The following is a 20,799-nucleotide window of genomic DNA, read 5'->3' as shown; positions in this document are numbered from 1 at the left end:
TAAACTCAAATTAACTCTTCCCACTACCTCTTCAGCCTTGGGAGAGACCCCACTGCAGAGCAGGAGCTGCCAGCATCCCCAGGGATGGAGCACAGAATTGGGGGGGGGGTGTGGATGATGGTCCAGCTCCAGCCACCCCTTCCTCAAATGTCACCAACAGACCCTGCCTGCAGCTCAACCTGAGCCAGACATGGGAGGTGGGTGGGAAACAACCCCCTGGCAGCAGCATCACCATCACTGTGACCCCCAGATGTCCCCCAGTTGCCCCCAAATAGGTGCAGGGGCCTCTGGGCTCTCCAGGGCTGCAATAACACCAAGGTTTGGGTCAGAAGGGAGGGAGATGGGGAGACAGGAGACAAAGGGGCTGGGAATGCCTTGCTGCCACCTTGCATGGAAGGCAGGAAGGAAAAAAGAGGGAAAAATGCCCCAAAGCTGGAGTAAAAGGGGGAGAAGACAGATGGGGATGCAGCTCCCTGGGGTGCTGCTGGGGTCCATGGGGAGCCATGGGGCAGCCAAGGGGGCTTCTTGCAGAGAACTCTGAGGTTTTCTCTCCCCTCTACCTTCCTCTCTGATAGCCTGGGGAGTTGGAGCCTTGTCCTTTGCTCTGTGGGGATGGGGTCTTCCCCCCCCGTGGGTGCTGCCATTGCCATGGGATGCCTCCTCCTGCCTTCTCCTGTCTCCAAGCCCAGTTCACCTCCCCCTGGTTATGGAGGGGAGAAAAAGGGCTTGAAAGGTTCCAGCTTCAGAAGCACAGAGATCCCATTGCCCTGGGCTCTCCTTCTCCTCCTCAGCTTTGCTCCCACCCCTTTGGCTCCGGGTACCCTCATGGGCAGGGGAGACAAAACCCGAGGTGCTCCCAACACCACCAACTGCAGCTCCCCAGGAGGGCTCCATCAACAGCAGGGAACCTCCTGGATGGTTTTGAAAATCGTTTAACTTTATTTGCATGAAGATAAACTGCGCCTTTGTCTGTACAATTTCTCCTTAAATACTTGGCAACCCTTAAAAAAATTAAAAACAAAAACAAACAGAAAATAAAATAAAATAATAATTAAAAAAAATACAGCCCAGGGAAGGAACAGAGCAGGCTACAATATCAAAACAGTACGATGCTTGTGAATAAATAACCCCCCAGGACAGGTGGGGGACACAGGGTGGGTGAACTCAGCCCCCCCAGACCCCGCTGCCCCCTCCCCAGGTGGGGACCATCAGCAGATGGGGAGGGGGTGGGCATGGGGACCTCTCTCTGCTCTGCCCCAGCTCTCAGTTGCCTGTCTCAGCCGTGGTGCTGCTGATGTTTTTGTTGGCTTTGCAGCAGAAGTACTGGTTCCAGATCTGCAGGAAAGCTGTCCGGAACTTCTTGATCCTGAAGGCGTAGACGATGGGGTTCATGGCTGAGTTTCCGTGGGTGAGGAAGATGGCGATGTAGGTGAGGATGTGGGGGGTCTCACAGGAGGGGCAGAACAAAGTGATGCAGTTGAGGACGTGCAGGGGAAGCCAACTGAGAGCAAAGAGGAAGAGGACGAGTGCCAGGGACTTGGCGATCTTCAGCTCCTTCCCGTAATACTTCTCGGGGTCGCTGGAGCTGGAGGAGACTTTCTTGTTGAGCTGCTTGCGGATGAGGTTGAAGACTTCCAGGTAGATGAGCAGCATCAGCAGGAGGGGGGGCAGGACCCAGACGAAGAAGTTGAAGTAGACCATGTACTCCATGCTGATGACCGTCTCGAACTGGCACTTGATGACGAACCCGGTGTGGCTGGAGTTGAGCTCCTGAGTCCTCCTCATCTTGCTCAGGTTGTTCCAGCCAAACATGGGGGTGAGGCCCACCAGGAAGGAGATGATCCAACAGCCAGCGATGGCCACTGCTGCCCGACGGGGGGTCACCACGCTCTTGTACCTGGGGAGAGACAGCAGCACATGGGGATGAGTTCAGGACATGGAGATAAGTTCAGCACAGGGGGATGGATGCTCTGCCTGGGGTGCAGGCTGCTCCCTGGGAGGTGACAAGGTGACAAGGTGACATGGTGACAAGGTGACATGGTGACATGGTGACATGGTGCTCCTCACTCCCTTCCCTGGCCCAGCAGGTGTGTTAACAGACTGGTTTCTCTGCATGTGTCCTGGGGAACCTTACCCTGTGTCTCACCACCAACCCTGGCCCCAGGGATGGATCCTGAAGCTCTGGGGGTTGGTTCCAAGCCAGGAGATGCATTGGGAACCTGGAGTCTGCTCAACCTCCATACCTAGGGAGGGTTCAACTTCTCTCTGACCTTAAACCAGAGCACCCAAGCAGCAGGTCACCCTTTCCTCCCTCCTGGCACCCTGTTCCAGACAATTCCCCCTGTCCTTGTGGGAACCAAACACATGCTCTGGCTGGAGGAAGGTGGTAATGGAGCCCTGGCACTGCTCTGGGCACATCCTGTTTCCTTCCCTAATGTGCTGGGTCGATTGAGAAAACCTTTCCTGATGGGCTGGTGCCAAGGGGTGGAGGAGGAGCAGGAGAGCCTGGATCTGGATGGGTTCTGCTCCCTCCTGATGCCCCCAGGGAGGATGCTGTGGCTGGGCTCATCTCTCCAGAGCTCACCAAGTGGGAAGCAGAACCTCCTGGTTTGATTTTCCCCTCTGGGTCCTCAAAGGAAAACTTCTCCTTGGAGGCCAAGAGGATCCACAGCCCAAGTGTTATTTGCTTCCCACCAGAGGGGATTGAACCAAGAATATCTGAGTGTTTGCTGGGTTTTTCTGGTGTTAACCTGGCCATGGGGAATTGGCAAACCTGGAGCTTGATGCCTCAGCTCCCTGCTGCACGTCTGCAGCCTTTCCCTAGGGTGGGAAAATGGAGCCCTTGGGAGCTTTTAAATACAGCCAAGGGCTCCCTCTGCCTCCCTTTTGAAGGTCTCAAAACCCATCTCAGGAGCACTGAGGGGCACAGGGTGCAGGGGACACCTCAGTCCTTAGGAATTCAGAAGGTCCAGAGCCACTGATGCCCCCCAGCTTTCCTGAAGAAATCCCTCCTGGCCTGGGAAAGATTCCCAGCATCCTGCAGGCAGCCAGGTCCCACGGGAAGGTGGTGGCAGCTCGGGCTGATGTTTCCCCTGAGAGCAGAGGGTGATTTATTCCTTGTGGGGAGAGGAGAGGGCAGGAGACCCTGAGAATGCTGCAGGGCAGAGAGCTGGGGCACCGGGGTGGTGAGAGCACCAGAGAAAGGGGGGGGGGAGCTGTGGGAGTGCTGGGTGGCAAAGGGACCCTGGAGGCTCCCATGGGGCTGTGGTGGCCACTCCAGGTCACCAGGACAGGGCTGATGTGACACTGCCACATCTCCAGGACACACACTGGAAACAGCAGAACTGAGCCCCTGCCCAAGCTTCTCTCTTGGTCCTGCACAGTGTGTCCCACCTCCCCACAGCCCCCCCCACTCCTGGGGGGTTCCAGGGTCTTTTACTGACTCTGTGTTGCTGTCCTGGCCCCCCGCCCTACGGAGCTGGGACAGACAGAGCAGGGAGCTGCAGCAATGCCACCCCAGTCCCCAGACACTCTCCCAGGGTTTGCAGGCAGCACCCAGGCATGGAGCTGCCCCCAGAGCACCCACCCCTTCTCCCCCTGCTCTCCTCCCCCTGCTCTTGGTTGGAGGGAGGGGGGTCAGAGCCCTTTCTGTCAGCCCTGAGCCAGGCAGGACCCGAGGCTGCAGCCTTGGCTCTTGCAGCCACAGCAGAGGAGGTGGAGGGGGGGACCTGGCCTGGATGTCCCCAGCCCCCCCCATAGCTCCAGCACTTGGTGTGTTGCTGCTGATGGATATCAGGGCAGCTGTGAGGTCAGACAGACCTCACCTCACCCCCCGGGATGTCTGTGAGCACACGTGGCCCAGAGGGTGTAAAACACACGTGGCAGAGCAACCACCCCACACGCTGCTGGCTGCTCATCCACCACCCCCAGCAGTGCACACCCAGCCCTCCTGAACATCCCTCCTGCACATCCCTCACTCCTGAACATCCCTCCTGCACACCCATCCCTCCCTCCTGCACATGGGAGGAGATTGAGTTTAGATCTTGGGGAGAAATTGTTGTTGTGAGGGTGCTGAGCCCCAGGTTGCCCCCAGAAGCTGTGGCTGCCCCATCCCTGGCAGTGTTGAAGGTTGGATGGGGCTTGGAGCACCCTGGGCTGGGGGAGGGGTCCCTAACCATGGGGGGGCTTTAAGGTCCCTCCAACCCAACTCATTCCATCATTCTGTGGTCCCACCTGATGCTTGAGCCTGTGGCACAGGGTCGGGGGTGAAGCAGAGAGGTCAGCACAGACTTTGCTGTTCCTGTGCTTCTGTCTTGGTCATGGCACAAAGAAAAAGCCTTTTTCATTTCCCTCATTCTGCATTAATGTGACATGACTGAGTCTGGGTCGGGTCTGGGAAGCAGAAGCACTAGAAAATGCTGATAATGGCTCTCAATTAATAAATAATCTTATTATTATCATCAGCATCTGAACAACTGCTAACATCATTGCAATTTGATTACCACTATTGGTTTTATTAACAGCTGCGACCAAACCATCCCTGCTGACAGTCACTGTCATCATCACACAATTTGGGTTTGGTTCCTTTGTCTGTGGGGTTTACAGATTGACCATTGCTGTTATTTTCCTCCTCCCCTCCCTCACTGGTGGTTTTTGCTCCATCTCTTCCCCCCAGAGATGGGCATCGCCCCAAATTCTCCTGGGTGTTCTGTCCTGGGGGAGCCTGGAGGGAACAGAGTGATCATCCAGTGAGCTTTGGTTTGGTGTGGAACAAAAATGTCTTTGAGGGTTTAGAAAATAACAACAAGAGACAAGATACCAATTAGGGATGGGATGGTGTTTGAATCCCCAGAGGAAGCACAAAAAGGGATGGTTGGAGGTGGAGGCAGAGAAATTGTCCCCAGGGGCTGCAGAGTGAGTGAGGAGCCATGGGGCAGAGGGTCCAGAGACAGATGGGAAACGGCAGGAGATGTCAGAGTCAAACAAAATTTCCTGAGGATGGGGTCACTGGAGGAGATGCTGTCACCCCCCTTTTCTGGAACATCACAAGGTGCCCCCAGGCCCTCATCCCAAGGCCCCCATCCACCCTCTGCTCATCATTCCCAGCCTGGATTCAGCTTCTTCCCTCACATCTTGATGTTCCAGACCTCTGCTGAGGGCAGCCCAGCTCAGCCCAGGACCTGCTTTTTACTTGGGCAAATCCCCCATGGCCAATCTGAAAACAACTGGAGAGTGGTGTGTCCAGTGCTTTGCTACTGGTTTGGCTTTTGGGGTCTGTCCCCCAGAAAGAGAAAGGAAGGTTCACTCATTTCCTAGATCTCCAACCCACAGGTCAATCCAAACCCAACACAGAACATCTCCTCTTGAAAACACTTCAAGGATCTCAGGTTTGGTTTGAATAAAATGTATTGTGGGTTTTTGGTATTTCTGTGAATATCCCTTTTGTCCAGAAAACACTTGCAGGTGTCCAGCCCCAGGATGTGGCTTTGCTGGTCCCTGCTCTGGTGGGGCTCCTTGCAGGGCAGCTCCTGGGGAATTAATTCTGTAATCAAAGCAGAACAGCACTAATGAAATGAAGCTGGAGGCCAAGCTGACACGAAGCTCCTCTGCACTGTGAACACAGCAAGGAAAAGCAGCCAGAGCATGCCCTGATCTAATTGGGAATCTCTAGACAGAAGTGCTTTGATCTCCAGATGATTTTGGTTTCTGCTGCTTTTTCCTGGCTTTATCTTTGCTTCAGATCTTTCAGTGTCCCGGAGGCTGCTGGGTGGGAGAGCTCAGCTGTGGTGTTCAAACTGCAGAGAAATGGGAGGCTGAGGAACATAAAGTGGGTCTGGGTTTGGTGAGGGGCAACCAGGACCTGCAGAAGGGACATTGTGTGACAGAGGAACCCTTGGTGGGGGCTCCTTTGTCCCCTCCAAGCCTGGATGTGAAATATGGATTATTTCTTTAGCTTCTTATCTTGGTTATTTTCCTCCTTCCCTTCAGATCTCTTTTGGGATTCCTTTAGGTAAAACCCCAAAGCTCAAAATCTTGAAGGCCTCCAAGGTTTTCTAGGTGTATCAATAGGTCTGAAAAGGTCACAAGGTCTTTTTTTGACAAAAATATCTCTTAGCAGCAATGTTCTCCTTGCACCATTTGAGTGCCTCTCCTATTTGTTCTTCTGCCTCCTGGGACAGTTGAGAGCTTTGTGGCTCCTTGGGGTCAAACTCCACCTGCTCAGCTCCCCAGGTTCCCAACAACTGCACCAAGTCCAGGACAGGGATGGATCCATGCTGACTGCAAGCAGAGGTGAAGCTGTGGGACTCCTGAGTCATCCCAGCCAGGGCAGGGGTGGCAGTGATGCAACCACAGAGTTGATGTGAGAAAACAGCTCCTGGGAGAGGGGTGTTGACACCATTGACACCATTTCAGCATGTTGCTCTCATGGTCACACCACTTCTGGTTTTCCACCTTGAAAAAAATGTGAGTTTGTGACCAGCAGGTGCCTGGCCACGTGAGAGGAGCCCTTGGGAGGGGGGATTTCAACCAACATCAGCCAAAGCTGGCAGCTGGATGGAGCTCTCCAGGACAGAATATTCCTACAAATGCTTGGAATGGAGAACACAGGTCCCATCAGCATATCCTCTGCGATGTACAGGGAATTGTCCTGATCCTACAACCCCTGACCCTACAAACTTGTTGCTTGTCAGTTCCCACCTGGCATCAAAAGGTGCAAAAGATTTGTCCAGACCCCAGAGAGTCTTTCAAGTGAGGCAGAAAAATGTGTTCTGCAGCAAGGACATTGGTGCTGGTTGGAGACCCAAATGTCCTGCCCCAAACCAGCCCAGGGGATTTCCAGCCTAATATCCATGTCCTAACACAGAGACACTTCCCAGGGCTCCAAAGGGACCTGGAGAAACCAAGGTGACCTGTGCAGTGTCCCCTCCCAGCCCCTCTGGTCAGTTGGTCTGCAAGAAATTCAAGCTTTAGGAGAAACCTGAGAAGTACCAGCAGGTGCCTGGGACAAGAGGGGACAAGAGGGGACAGGAGGGGACAGGAGGGGACACGGTGGGAGAGGTGAGGTGAGGTGGCTGCAGTTTCCATCACCTGGCACTGTACCCAGCCCAGCAAGGGCTCAGCTGGAGGGGACACTTTGGGTGTGTGGCAGGGGGAGATGTCACCACACCAGGCCAGGCAGTGTGTGCATGGGGTGCCCTGGGCTGTGCCCATCCCCCTGCAGCTCCTCCTGGTGCAGTTTGTGTCCAGGGATGGGTTCCAGCATCCTCGGGCTCTGCATAGGAATCATCCTGCAAAGCCCAAGGGGCTGTGGTTGGGTGAAGCAGCTGCCGAGTCCACTGAGTGCCTCAAACTGCTTTTTATAGCCAGTAATTCCTGTATGGATAAAGGCAAGGGTGGTTATGAGGCTCAGGAGACCAAACCCACCCTGCCCAAAACTCTCTGGTCCCCACCCGGTGTCCCCATGGTGAGCGTTCCCTTCAGCACTGGGGGAAGCTGCAGCTCCAGCAAACAGCAAAGAAGTGACAGAAAAAGAAGATTTTGTGCCTTCCAAGCCCAGGCAGACCCTCCTGGCCCCAAAGGGAGCCCTGAGACCCTCCAGTGCCATGGGCAGCCCCCGAGGGTGCTGAGCACCCATGCTCTGGATGTGTCACCCTCCTGGTGCTGGTGACAGCCCTGGGGGGGTCCCTCAAGTTCCACTGAGCCACAAATCTGCTGCCCCCTCACTTCTGGGGCAGGAGGGAGGATTTGGGTCTCCTGCACCCAGGCAGCTCCAGGGCTCCCTCCCAGCTCCACCATGTGTGGTCACAGCCCTCCAGGAATTTTCCTGGATTTCTGATTTCTCCGTCCAGGACCTTGAGATAGGTGGGAGGGGAAATGATTTAACACCACTGGCAGTGGCTGCAAAGTCATGAAATGAGCTGAATAATCTCAGAAGTAGTGTGCAGGGGGGAAATGTGATGTTCTTCTCTTTTGGCTCCTGGTTTCAGGCAGCAGCATTTTTGGTCATTTCTCAGCAATGCAAAACATGAGAAGTGCTGCTTTAAGAGAGGAAAGAGGCACAAGTTCAGATTTTTCTGTAGTTCCAGGAGTTTGGGAATTAGGACACATAGAGGGAGCAGCCCAGACCCCAAGAGATGGGGGTGACACTGGGAGAGCTGGTGACAGGGCTGATGGACATCCCAGGATGGATTTTCAGTGCTATCTCTGTGTAATAAATCTTCTGTACATTTTGAGGCTCTAAACAGTTCTGTTGTTAAAAAAACCAACAAATTGGTGTGTGAACATCTCAGAGAAGAGTCCAGGTCTGAGTCTGAGGTGGGTCCCACACCCCCCACACATCACACACCTGAGTCCCCCCTAAGAAAAGACAATTTCTGCAGAGAAGGTTTCAGGAGGAGACACCCAGACCTCTTGTGCATCCATCCCAAACCTGATGTTTCTCACCCAGCATCATGGTGGGGAGATGGATGAGCCTGGAAAGGCATCTCAGGCCATCACCAATCCTTGCCCCACTGGACCAGCACCCTGTGGATCCAACCACCTCAAAACCTCTCCCCCATCATCCCTGCCCCAGCTCTGAGGTGGGAGCCTGGCCCAGCACCCAACCCTTGGGTGTCTGCATGATTAAAGAAGTCAGGATTGATGTACTCTTTGGGAAGAGATAAAAGGCAGCTTTGGCCATCTTTGGTGTAAACCCAGCTGGATAAAAGCTGTGGTTTGTCAATTATTGCACTTGAATTTTTTTGTGCATTGCATCTTTTTGTTCTTTATGTAAAAGAACCTCTTTGAAATGAGGCCTCAGAATGGAGAAAGGAGGGGGAAGAAGGAAGGAAGAAGAAAGAAGCTATCTCTGAAAACCACTTAAAAAGCCAAAATCTGTCAAACGTGGGCTCTGTGAAATCAAAGTGAGACGGCAGAGAGAAAGCTCCTGGTGTGATGGGCTCCTGGAGCCTCTGTGCCTCATCCTCCAGCCCACAGAATGCTGTGACTTGCAGAAGGATGTCTGGGTGAGGAGGAAGGTGCCAGCTTAGGAAGGGCCTGGCACCATCTGGACACCTCCCCCCCCCAGCTCCATCACCCCACAGCACGGGGAAAGCTCCAACTGGGTGAGTCCAGAAAGCTCTCAGAGCCACAAAATGGCAAGAACAGCCCCAAGATGTCACCTGGCAGGGCAGTGAGAGGGGTCCTGGTGACAGGAGGCTCCTGGCATTTCATTTGCTCTCCTCCTGGAGCAGGGATCTGGAGACAGCATCTCCCATCACGAGGCACTGACCCAGCCCCAAGGCAGGAATGATTTGGGTCTTTATCTCTGTGATGCAGGAGGGCTCTTTAGAAGAAAGATATATCCTAAATTACAGCAGGAACAAGAGATCAATATCAGCTGCCTTTTAATTTCTTGTTTGTTTTTTTTTGTTGTTTGTTTGCTTGTTTTTCACACTCCAGCTTGCTGACCCAACTCCTCATTTTTCAGTCCCCAGCCCAGCTCCTCCATTTCCAAGCTCACAATTTTGTTGTTGTGTCCAGGTTGCTCCCAGCAGGATTTGTCACTGCAGAGGGAACACAGCTCACCCTGCACTCAGCCCAGTTCAAAGATCAGTCCAGGCAAGACAGAAAAATGGGCTGGAAGCTCACCAAAGGGGGAGTTGTTTTCCTTGCTTATGTCTCAATGAGAATTCGGAGTCCCAACCACATCCACTGCTTCTGAACCTCAGAGGACACAGAAACCCCAAACAACCAGCTCAGCCTCTTCTGCCCAATGCAGATTCCCCCTGACTAAAAGATCAATTTCAAATGCAAAAATGCAGTCGGATTAATGAATTAATTAATTCATTTATTTTTTGCTAATGGGTTGGCTGTATGTACTTCCAATCAGTGAAACTCACTTTGTAGATGCCCTTTCATGCTGAACCTGACTTCCAACTTCTGTCCAGACCCAACCTGCCACAAAACATGAGTGAAACCTGTGTGGTTCACCCCCTTGCAGCAAAAAAAAACCCAAAACCACAAGCAGGAGAAGTGAGGATCAGAGTGCAGCAATTTCAAGCCATTAAGTTATTTATGTTGGGATGAACCTTGCCCAGAGCAGATCTGTATATCCTGATCAGGCAGATGAAATGCCAAATTGGAAGTGAAGGTTCCAGTCAACCCCACACCCAAATGTTCCCTCACCACAGATAAGTTTTGCCAAGAAAACAAATCCAAGGTGCAAGAGCAAAGCAAACCTGAAGCCTGTTATCCAAACCCTGTTTCCTCTTCCAGATTTCCAAGGTGATTTATTCCCTCTGATTGACCTCACTGCCTGGAAGGACTCAGTATTTCCATCAGGAATATGGATTCCAAGGCCAAAGACTGCAGCAAAATGCATCAGCTGGGCATAAATTACACTCTGTGCATCTTCCTAATTACTCTGGCAATGAAATCCAGACAAGGAGAAAGGGGCAGAGCCAGGCATGGAGATGGGAGATGGATGGGCCAGGCAGGAGGGAGACCTTGCCAGGCATTGGGACTGTTCTGGTCCCCATGAAGCCTTTGAGGGACCCAAAGGTGCAGGAAGGTCCCCAGGGCCCTCTGACTCCCTGGTGCTGTGAGCAGCATGGGAGGGGGGGTAAAAGTCCAGACCCAGCCCATTCCCTGAGCTCTCCCCATGGGCAGAGGTGAAAAATGAGTGTTGGATTTTTGGCTGTGACGAGGCTGAGGTCACAGAGTGCAGTTACCAGGGCAGAAAAGAAAGGGAAAGACCTGGGTCTGTCAGAATAGGCTGATGATGGGCAGCAGCTTCCCAGAGCTTTTGGGGAGTTTGCAGCATCATTTCCTCTGTGAACAGATGGGGAACCTGAGTCAGGGAGGGGAGCCCTGGCATGCCAAGTGAAGCAAGAAGAACAGAGTTGCATGAGGAAGCATCCCTGGTGCCAGGAGCTGGCAATTCCCTGAGCTGAAGGAGGAAACAAACAAACACACAAAAAAATCATCCCGTTCCCTGGATGCAGGGAGAGCAATGATCTGGAGCAGGTGGACAGGCAGCCATGGCCATGTCCTGGAATTCTGTGCTCTGAGCAGCAGTGGAAAGGTTTGATTGTCACCTCTGTGTCCCCAGGGGTCTGTGTGCTCTGCTCTTGGGACAGTCCCAGGGGCTGATCCTGCTCTGCACTGCTCTACATCACCCAAACTGCCCCATTTGGCCCTCAGCCCGTAGGATTATCACTTTCTGTCCTCTGTGGGCAGGAGGATCCCACCCCTTTGCCATCATTTTATCCTCCCTTGCAGCTGGCAGCCCCAGTGACATCTCCACAGTCCCCAGACCTTTCTTTCCAACAGGGACAGGGGCTACGTGCCCAGCAGCAGGCTGGGTGCTGGGGAGCAGGGGGTGCTCAGCTCATTGCTATTCTGCAGGACCCTGCTGGCTCAGGGGCTTTTTTTGTGGCCTCCTTGGAGAGCATCAATTGCTCTTTCTTGCCACTGGGCACGGAGTGCCTGCCCGGGCAGCTGAGCAGCCAAGGTGCCAGCACAGGCAGCACCCTGCCAGCACCATGGGCATCATCCTGCCAGCACCATGGGCATCATCCTGCCAGGACCCCAAGCATCACCCTGACAGGAGCCCAGGCAGCCTCTGGGACAGCTGGGTTCCCATTTCATGGGTTTGAAAGGTTCAGGGCACTTTGGATGAAATGTGTCTCAAAAGGATCAGCTCCTCCCACTTATCAGCAGCTCACACACTGGGTTCTCTCTGGCTCTTGGCTCCTGTGTCCATCCATAGAATCCCAGAAGCCCAGACTGGTTTGGGTTGGAAGGGACCTTAAAGCCCAAACCGGGCTGAGAATTGCTAGAAAATATGGGGGAGTGGGTAAAGGAGGAGAGGGGGGTGGCACTGGGACAGCACTGATGTTCTCCTGTGTCCCAGAAGTGTCTGTCCTGAGCCTTAGGAGACAAAACAGCTCAGGGATGAATAAAGTCCCAGACTGGGTCAGGATGAAAGGGACCTTAAATCTCCCCCAGTGCCACCCCTGCCGTGGGCAGGGACATCTCCCCCCAGCCCCATTCAACCTGGCTCTGATCCCTGCTGCAGTGGGTGAGATCACTGAAAATTCATTCATTTATCTCCAGGACAAACCAATCCTGTCCAGATTAGCTCAGCTGTGCTGCCTGCCATGTCCCCAGCCTCTGAGATGCTGTTCTTGTCCCCAAGGGCTCAACCTTCTCAAGCTGTCCCCATCAGTCCCAGGAGTCTCCCTCCTGCTGTGTCCCATTTTTATTCAGGGATCACATCCCCCTGGATTGGTGCCTGGGTTTTCCTCACACCCCTGTGGGCAGGACCCTGGAGGGATTTTCCCTGTCCTGAGCCAGAGCTTTCCTTCCAGTCCAGCAGTTTCCTCCCATGCTGAGATGACTCCCGTGTGTGTCACAAAGCAACTCATCCCCTGGGTCACTCCTGGGTGCCTCCTCCACACCTTTTCCTCCTTTATCCCCATCCTTCTCTGTGCTGCAGAGACCTTTCCACCTCTGCTGCCTCCAGGCCATGGACCTGACCTGAATTCCAGTCCCTCCTGTCTGCTCTGAACAGTCCCACTGAATCCCACCTCAAAGAATCCCAGAATCCCAGAAAGTGAGGGCTGGGAAGGGACCTTGAAAGATCATTGAGCCCAACCCCTGGCAGAGCAGGGTCCCCTGGTCACACAGGGACACATCCAGGGGGTTTGGAATGTCCCTGGAGAAGGAAACTCCACAACCCCCTGGGGCACCCTGGGCCAGGGCTCCCTCACCCTCACAGACAGAAAAACTTTTTCTTCTGTTTACAGAGAATCCCCAATGCTCCAGCTTCATCTCCAACCCCTTGTCCTACCCCTGGGCACCCCTGGGAAGAGCCTGGCTCCATCCTCCTGACACTTTTCATATTTCTAAATATTAACGAGGTCGCGCCTCAGCCTCCTCTTGTCCAAACGAAAGGGAAGGAGCTGGGGGTGGCTCAGGTGCTGGTGGCCACACGGCAAACAAATGCCCAATGAGCAGGATGAGCACAACATGGATGTGCCAAGGGTTGGGCAATGAGGGGGAGACAGCACAAAGCTCCAGAGGGAATTCCAGAGGCAGCTCCAGAGGCAGCTCCAGAGGCAGCTCCAGAGGCAGCTCCAGAGGCAGCTCCTTGGCAGGGAGAGACCCCCTGCATCCCTGCTCTGCTCCAGCCCCCAGGAAGCAGAGATGGGAACAGTTCCCGTAAAGCCCCTCCCAGGGACAAAGTCAGCACCCAGCACCCTGGCACCCAGCACCCCAAACGGGTCCGGACTTGCTGCTGCTCCACTGCCTGCAGGGCTGGGATGGGCTGCAGGGGAGAGGAAGGGATGGAAGGGCAGGCAGAGCAGGAAGGGCTGGGGGGGGGGCAGGAAGGGCTGGATGGGGTCAGACAGAGCTGGATGGGGGTGCTGGAGGGGGTACTGGATGGGGTGTTGGATGGGGTGCTGGATGGGGGTGCTGGAGGGGGTGCTAGGTGGGGGTGCTGATGCTGACTCCTCTGTGTGTCCCAGGCAGACATCAGCTCTGCCAAGGGACAGATGTTGGGTGGCAGCTAATGGGGTCAGGGAGAAAAGATTCCCTGAGCAGATTACCCAGCACGGGGACCACATCCCATCCCCTCAGGGACACAGGAGAAGGGTTGGGATGACACAGGGGTCTCACAGAGGCCAGGGGTCTCTGGAGGCCACACATCATCCCCTCACCCTTTTCATCTTGGGAATAACCCCAACTCTCAGCAAGTCCTGAGCATCCCCACACAGGATTCACCCCTCTGCTCCCTGTCCCTCTGTGCCACCATCCCACGGGCACCCCCAAACCCCAGCAACAGCTCAGGAGCTGGGGACACAGCCCAGATGGCAATGTCTGGAGCTTTGTGACCTGATTTCCAGTCTGTCAGCAAAGATCTCCTGGCACTGCTGCAGGAGCCTCTCCCACGTCCCCACACCCAGGGAAGGGCTCTGGTGGCTTTGATCTCCCTGCTCTTGGTTGCCCTGGGCTGACAGTGACCTCTGGGCTGCAAACTACCAGCACCTCCAGCCCAACAGAATCTGCTGCTAAGTCCCTGCCTGTTTCCAAGGCTCGGAGCATTTTTGGGGGATGCCAGAACTGGGTTCCTGGTGCACAGCCCCCCCGTGTGCACCCCAGATGTGGTTTGTGCAGAGCTGGGTGTGAAATCTTTGCTGTGATTCAGCACCCACCCACTGAGCTGGTGCAGGGTGCTGGGAATGGAGCTTGGAACAACCCCAAAGCTCCAAACCTCTGTGGGCCTCCAATTCTGTCTTTTATTCTCCATCCTCAGCTCAGGCTGCCTGTTCCCAGGGAATGAAGGACTCCATAGATCATTTTCCTCTGCTAAAAATAAACCTTCTGGAGGGCAGCAAGGGGAGAAACCAAAGAGGTGGCTGCAAAGACCTGTCAGTCCCCCAAATTCCTCTGGCTGAGGAAAAATGGGAGTGTTTTCCTTGGAATAGCAGCCTGCTTTTGCAGGGACTGTAAGGAAGGATGGAGCCTTTTCATCAGCTAATTGAGGTTGAAAGGAGCCTTGATGAGCTCCGGGGCCTGAGAGCTCCCCTGCAGCTCCCCCAGCTCTGAGTCACCTGGATGCTTCTGAAATGTGTCCTCCTAATTTAAAAATAAGCCCTGAAGAGCCACAGTCTGCTTGCTTTCCTCGCCTGGCTGGGCAGGATCACTCACCACTGCCCTTATTTATTATCTACTGCTTTGGCCAGGCTGGCATGAGACATCTCCAGTCACCTTTGCCTCCCTGGGGACATGTGGAAGCCACCACCTGGTTGACCTCAGATGGGTGTATTTCCTTTTCTTAATTCCATCCCATGGGTTGAAACCCCGGTGCCAACCTGGAAAATTGCTTCTGAGGTTTGAGGCATCCCCAGGGGATCAGTTCCTGTCCAGCCCAACCTGGTCCCAAACCTCCCTGTCTCAGTCTGCTGGGTCTCAGAGCTCAATTGTCCATGAAGGATTCCTGACATTTTTTTGTTGGGAGTGTTGGGAAGCTCTCCCATGGGTCTTTAGGTGCTTTGGTGCCACAGCAGAGTCTCCTCCCCACCTCCTCCTCATTCCTCCTCCCAGGGCAGGTGGGTTCCCAACATTCTCTCTCCAAGACCCTCCATGAGCTCCTAGTGGAGGAAAGCCAGGAAAACCAGATGTGCCAGATGTGTGCCCTGCTCCAAGCCCCAGCTGGCTGAGGGTGAGGGGACTTTCTCAGCTTCCCTGTGACCCAGCCCCAGATGGCCCCATGCCTCTGGCTCTTGGCAAGTCTGGAGAGAAGGGGAAAGAGCACAGCAATCCCAGGGAGAGCCTGGAAAACAGTGAAATTGAGGGCAGAAAGCTGCTCCTTTCCACCACTGGGCTCAGCGAAGAGCTTGCAGGCTGCCTGCAGGTCCTCCTCACCTCCTGGCTTCCAGGTGCTGCAGTCCAGGGCCAAGGATGCTCCTGTCCATCCTGTGAGGCTGCTGAGCCCCTGGGTGCCCCCAGAAGCTGTGGCTGCCCCATCCCTGACAGTGTTGAAGGTTGGATGGGGCTTGGAGCACCCTGGGCTGGGGGAGGGGTCCCTGACCACGGCAGGGGTGGCACTGGGGGAGCTTTAAGGTCCCTACCCACCCAAACCAGTCTGGGACTCGATGATTCCTGCCATCCCTGAGCTGTTTTGCCTCCTAAGGCTCAGGACAGACACTTCTGGGCCACAGGGGAACCCTCACCCAAAGGGCTCTTGCTCCCAGCAGATTTCTCCAGGTTTTTTTAAATCTTCCTGGCCCATGTTTCGAAATGTTGGAGGAAAGAGGTGGGGGTCCAAGGGAAGACAAGGTGAGACCCACCCCAGGACACCCCCAGCCAGGTCCAGACCCACATCCTGCATCCCTGGACAAGGGGCTGTGGCTCCTCCTGTCCCCAGGACATCATCTCCTCCTGCCATGGTCCCCTTCAACACCCCCAATGCAGCATCTCAGAGCAGAGCCAGGGTCAACCTCAGAGCAGACCCTGGAGCCAAAGCAGCTACATCCCCCCCAAAGCCACCCCCAGCCCCCCCAGCATCCTCCCACCAGCCCAGGGGCCTCTTCCTGCCCCCTGCTTCCCAGCTGCTTCCCCTTCCCTTCTCCCTTTGAACTCTTTTCATCTTCCCTGAGTGTGGCCAAGAGGGGGAAGTTAGGGCTGGGTTGGGGGGACCCTGCTGTGCCTGGCTGGGGGGGGTGACAGGACGGGGATCCTACCGGGGGGGAGGAAGGATGTGAGAGGGGAGATCAGAGAATCACAGAATTGTCACAGCTGGAAAAGATCTCCCAAGATCACTGCATCCAAACATCAACATCCCCCCAATAAAACACATAAAACACAGGTATCAATGTCTGCATCACCCACAGCTACAGGGTTTTTAAACATCTCCAGGGATGGGGACTCCAGCACCTCCTGGACAGCCCATTCCAACCCCTGACTGCTCTCTCACTAAAGAAATTCTTCCTCAGACCTGGTCTAAACCTCCCCTGGGCCAACTTCAGGCCATCTCCTCTGGTCCTCTCATTGTTCACTTGAGAGAAGAGGCAGCACCCCCCTCCCTGCAACCTCCTTCCAGGGAGCTGTAGAGAGCAATAAGGTGTCCCCTCAGCCTCCTCTTCTCCAAACTCAACATTCCCAATTCTCTCAGCTTCTCCAGACCCTTCCCAGCTTGGCTGCCCTTTCCTCAACTCTCTCCAGCACCTCAAAGTCTTTCTGGTGCTGAGGGGCCCAGATCTGACTGCAGTGCTTGAAGGGGGCTGTAAAAATGAGTTTAGCAGCAACTTTTTAGGGGGCAACAAGCTGGGAGAAACTTGAGGTGTTTCAGGTTCAGGGAATATCCTCTCAGGGCATTTTCTGTCCTATTTGTGATCTCCAGTGGTGTTCTGCTGCTGTTGTGCTTAATGCACAAAAATCACCTGAAATGACATTTACAGAGTGCCAGGGATTCACGGCGGGGAAAGAAGGAAACATCCAGGGACAAATGAACGGGAGAGGTGACAAAGCCAAGCCCTTCTTGCTGAGACTCTGAACATTAAAGCAGGCTCCAAAAAGCCAGAGGAGGATTTCACAACGGGTGTGAAATGGGCTGACAAAATTCTGGGTGGATATTGCGTGAGAAAAATGCACCCGGGACACAGGAGCTCTTACTTAATATTGGCCCTAGGAAAGGGCCTGGGCTCAGGGCAAAAACCTCCCCAAAAGGCCCGATTTGAGGCTCAGAGGCAAGAAAGGAGGTAAAAAGATTGAATTTGTTAGAAAAATGACTGAGGCAGTGTTGCTATGTATAGCCACAGTCCTCCCACACCTGAACCCATCCCCACCATGCCGGGGCTGCAGGAAGGACAAAAAAAAAAAATTAAAAAAAAATCTCTGATAGCAACGAGAGGATGAAAATCACCTGGGTCACACCGAGGGGCTGGAAGATGAAGATTTTCCAGACTGGGTGAAATTACACTTTGGGAAGAAATTGGGGACAGTCTGTGAAACACAGAGTGGTGACAGGGGGTGGGCAGGGGCTGTGGGTTTGTCCTGTGCCCCCCCCCCCTGCCTGATGCTCCCTCATCGAGCAGCCAGGGGGGCTGGGGAAAACCCTGCCCAAATCCCCAAAGTTCTGACCAGAGCTCTGGCCTGGTCCTGGGGACCTGGGGACCCCGAGTGCTTCAGAGCTGTTGGCTGATCCCAGTCAAGGTGTCCCCTGTCCCTGCCTCTCTGCTTGGGAAGGTGATTCCTGCCCTGGGAAAGATACTACACCCATTGGGGTCTGGGCAGCACCCGAGGGGGTTGGGTTCCTTTTTTTGGGGTCTTTCTGCTGATGACCCCTCCAGCAACCAGGCTGGAGCCCATCTCTGAACTGCAAAGGGATCAGTGGGGTGACACGAGCTGTGTGTGTGCTCAGCCCTCCTGGCTGGGATGGTTTTTCCAGCAATAGTTGGAACAGTGGGAACTTTCCTGGAGCTGATGTGCTCACCAAAGGTGTCCCCTCAGCCCAGGTATGGCCTCGAGCAGGGCCCTCTCAATGGGGACCAGCAGCAGAGTTCACACAAAGTTTGTCCCCCCCATGTACCCTCCATGGTATTTGCAGTGGGTTTGGCTTTGACAGCAGACACAGAAGATGAGAAGGAGGAACCCAGGGAGTCACCCGTGGGGCAGCCCCATTGCCAGCTCCTGGCTGAGGTTGCCCAGTGAGACATCCTGCCTGTTACCTCTGCTCCCTCAAAACCCCAAACCTGACCTCCACATGTCCATCAGCAGGCAGGTTAACAGCTCCTGGGCTCCCTACGGCAAGGGAAAACCTGGGCTGAAGACAAATCCATCCCCTTCCCACTCCCAAAGCAACCTGCTGGTAGGGTTTTTTCTCCCATGTGCAGTGGGACACCCTTTGTTGCAAGCACAGGAACACAGGGAGGGGTTGCCCTGCCCCTCCTGAACACCCAGAACCCCCAAAACGAAGCTGCTGGGGGCTCCAGGACCACCATTCATCCCAGTCCAGCCCAACCCAATCTGCCACGATCACTGCCATGGTCAGAGGTGTCCCAGCTGGTGGTGTGGAGGAAGAACTTGCTCCCAGTGCTCCTCCAAAAGTTTGGGGCCCCGTTGCTCCCCTCTAACCCTTCCAGCAGGCACTGCAGAGCTGATCCCGAGACGTTTTCCTACCTGATGGGGATCCTCACCCGCAGGTATCGATCCACAGCAATGGCCAGGAGTGCCAGGATGGAGCTCTCGGTGAGGATGAGGACGGGACAGGCCACCATGAGGCAGCTGTAGAACTCTGTCTGGGGTCCGATGTTGATGATGATGGCCAAGGGGATGACCAAAGCCCCCACGGCCACATCAGCCACCGCCAGCGAGACGATGAAGCAGAAAGTGGCATCCCGCAGAGCCTGGTTCATCTTCACAGCCCAAATCACCAGGATATTCCCCGGCACGGACACCAAAGCGATGAGAACCTCGATGGAGATGTAGGCAGCCTGGAAGGCTGAGACGGAGTGTGCCATGATGCTCCTGTCCCCTCCTGCCTCCCGCTGGGGTCCCTCGGTCACCTGCAGACGCAGCGGGAGCCGATCGGCAACTGGCACCGGGAGCTGCGCTGCCCGCAGGGATGGAGCCTGGGCGGGGGGGGGGAACCACCACCCCTCTCCTGGCCGTGCCGTCCCCAGGGGCTCCGACCACCCCCCCTCCCCCCACCCCGGAGCTCATCCTGCACCCACCTCCAACGTGCACCCACCCCCCTCCCGCCCCCACCCCCCTCCCGCACCCACCCCCCTCCCGCACCCACCTCCATCCCGCACTCGGAGCTGAGGGGAGGCAGCGGCACCCTCCGGCCACCCCCGGGGAGAGCGGCGGAGCCCCCCGCTCCTCGGGGCAGCCCCGGCCCCGTCTGCCGGAGCCCCGCGGGGCCGTCGCAGCCGGAGCCGCCCCCCGCCGACCTCCTCCCCTCCCTTCCCCTCCCTCCTCTTCCTGCCACCGCGCTGCCCCCTCCCCCCCACACCCCCCGCACCTTGTCCTGCCAGCCGAGGTTTGTTTTGGGGTGTCCTCACCCCAAAGTAACCCGAGCTCTTCCTTCGCAGAGTAAGGGGGGGGGCATGCTCGGGGGTCGGTCGTGGGGGGAAGGGGTGATGTGGGCGTTTGGGACCGAGTTGGGGTCGGTGCCCGGTCGGTGCCCGGTGCCCGGTGCCCGGTCCCGTTGGGCTCCCGCAGGCTCTGCCAGGTCCCAGCCGGAGCTGGAGCATCACATGGTGCAGCCCTGCAGCCTTTTAAAGAGCGACTGACCCCGTTTGGGGCTCGCCCGGCACGGGAAAAAATGGGAGGTGGAAGGGGGGGTCAGGAGGATATTGGGAGGGGGGGTGGGGGGTGTCTGGCAGGGCCGGGAGGGTGAGTGGGGAGGGGGGAGCAGCAGCCCCACAGAGCTCTCCGCACCGGGCAGGTCCCGGTTTTAGCAGCAGCTGCGGGTTTGGGAGGTGAGGTGTGAGCGGAGGGGGACAGAGTCTGAGCTGGGGTTGGGAGAACATCCCACGGCTCCGGGTTGAGCCCCAAGACGGGGCCGGCACCCCCAAGACATACACGAACAGCCCCAAAGACCCCGGAAAAGGAAGGAGGGGTGGGCTCGGGCTGACAATGTCTGACCCCAGATCACTGCTGGGAGAAGCCCCAAAGCATCTTTTGTCCTCTGAATGGCACCTTGGTTGATTGGGGGGGGGGGGGGGAAAGGGGGGGAGAGGGTGCACTCTATGCTGGGGAGGGGGGAGGCAGCGTCGAGGAGGGGGATGTGGCACAGGGGACCTCTCCCCATCCTTTCTCCCTCCTCTGGTGGGACAGAGTTGTCCCCTCCTGCTCTGCGTGTCCTCAGTGAGAGATGTCCCAACACCCGGGGCTGACCCTCGACTCTCTCCTCCATCAGACCCACACAGCTCAAGACAGGGATAGAAACACCCAAAATAGGGATGTAAAAAGCTGTTGGACCATCACGAACTCCTCCATCAGCTGGTGGCCCATGGGCTCTCCCCTCACCACAGTGGCCAAGGGGCCAGCACAGGGCTGTGGGGGGCGAGCATCTGAGGGCTGGCAGGGGACTGCAGCAAGTTGCCAGCCCGGGACAGTGGGCTGTGCCAGGAGCAGGGTGAGGAGAACCTGTCTGGGTTTGAAGGATCTGTTTGCCCTCTGCAGAGAAAAAAAAAAACCAAACCAACAGGAGAGAGGGCTCACGTAAACACTGTGCTATTTATGGGAGGTTCTGCTGAAGCATCTTAGGGTGCATCCCTCACACATCCTCCAGCCCAGGGA

The 20,799-nt window shown here is 55.7% G+C and overlaps 1 protein-coding gene across 3 annotated transcripts; it reads right to left on the bottom strand.

Annotated features, from left to right (window-relative positions):
- Positions 1-921: 921 nt before the first annotated feature.
- Positions 922-19,746, bottom strand: ADORA1 (adenosine A1 receptor). 3 transcript variants are annotated; one of them, XM_071768262.1, is made up of 3 exons: positions 19,517-19,746; positions 18,673-19,058; positions 922-1,897 (listed from the first exon to the last, which is right to left on the bottom strand). In XM_071768262.1, exons 2-3 carry the CDS (start codon positions 19,011-19,013, stop codon positions 1,264-1,266), a joined length of 975 nt encoding a protein of 324 aa, XP_071624363.1. In that variant the 5' UTR covers positions 19,014-19,058; positions 19,517-19,746; the 3' UTR covers positions 922-1,263. The 3 variants fall into 3 exon arrangements, with proteins under 3 accessions (XP_071624363.1, XP_071624362.1, XP_071624364.1); XM_071768261.1 differs by lacking the exon at positions 19,517-19,746 and adding an exon at positions 19,295-19,437; XM_071768263.1 differs by lacking the exon at positions 19,517-19,746 and having other exon boundaries at positions 18,690-19,030.
- Between the last annotated feature and the right edge of the window lie 1,053 nt (positions 19,747-20,799).

The sequence above is a fragment of the Heliangelus exortis genome, chromosome 25, assembly GCF_036169615.1.
Source record: "Heliangelus exortis chromosome 25, bHelExo1.hap1, whole genome shotgun sequence".
NCBI lineage: Eukaryota > Metazoa > Chordata > Aves > Apodiformes > Trochilidae > Heliangelus > Heliangelus exortis.
The sequence above is the reverse complement of the archived record's forward strand: the minus strand, read 5'-3'. Positions and strand labels throughout refer to the sequence as shown.

Bases quoted from the DNA above. Each gene is read 5' to 3' on its own strand.
- ADORA1 (XM_071768261.1), bottom strand. The intron at 1,898-18,672 runs GTAGGAAAACGT...GTCTCTCCCCAG, and splicing joins CGGGTGAGGATCCCCATCAG to GTACAAGAGCGTGGTGACCC.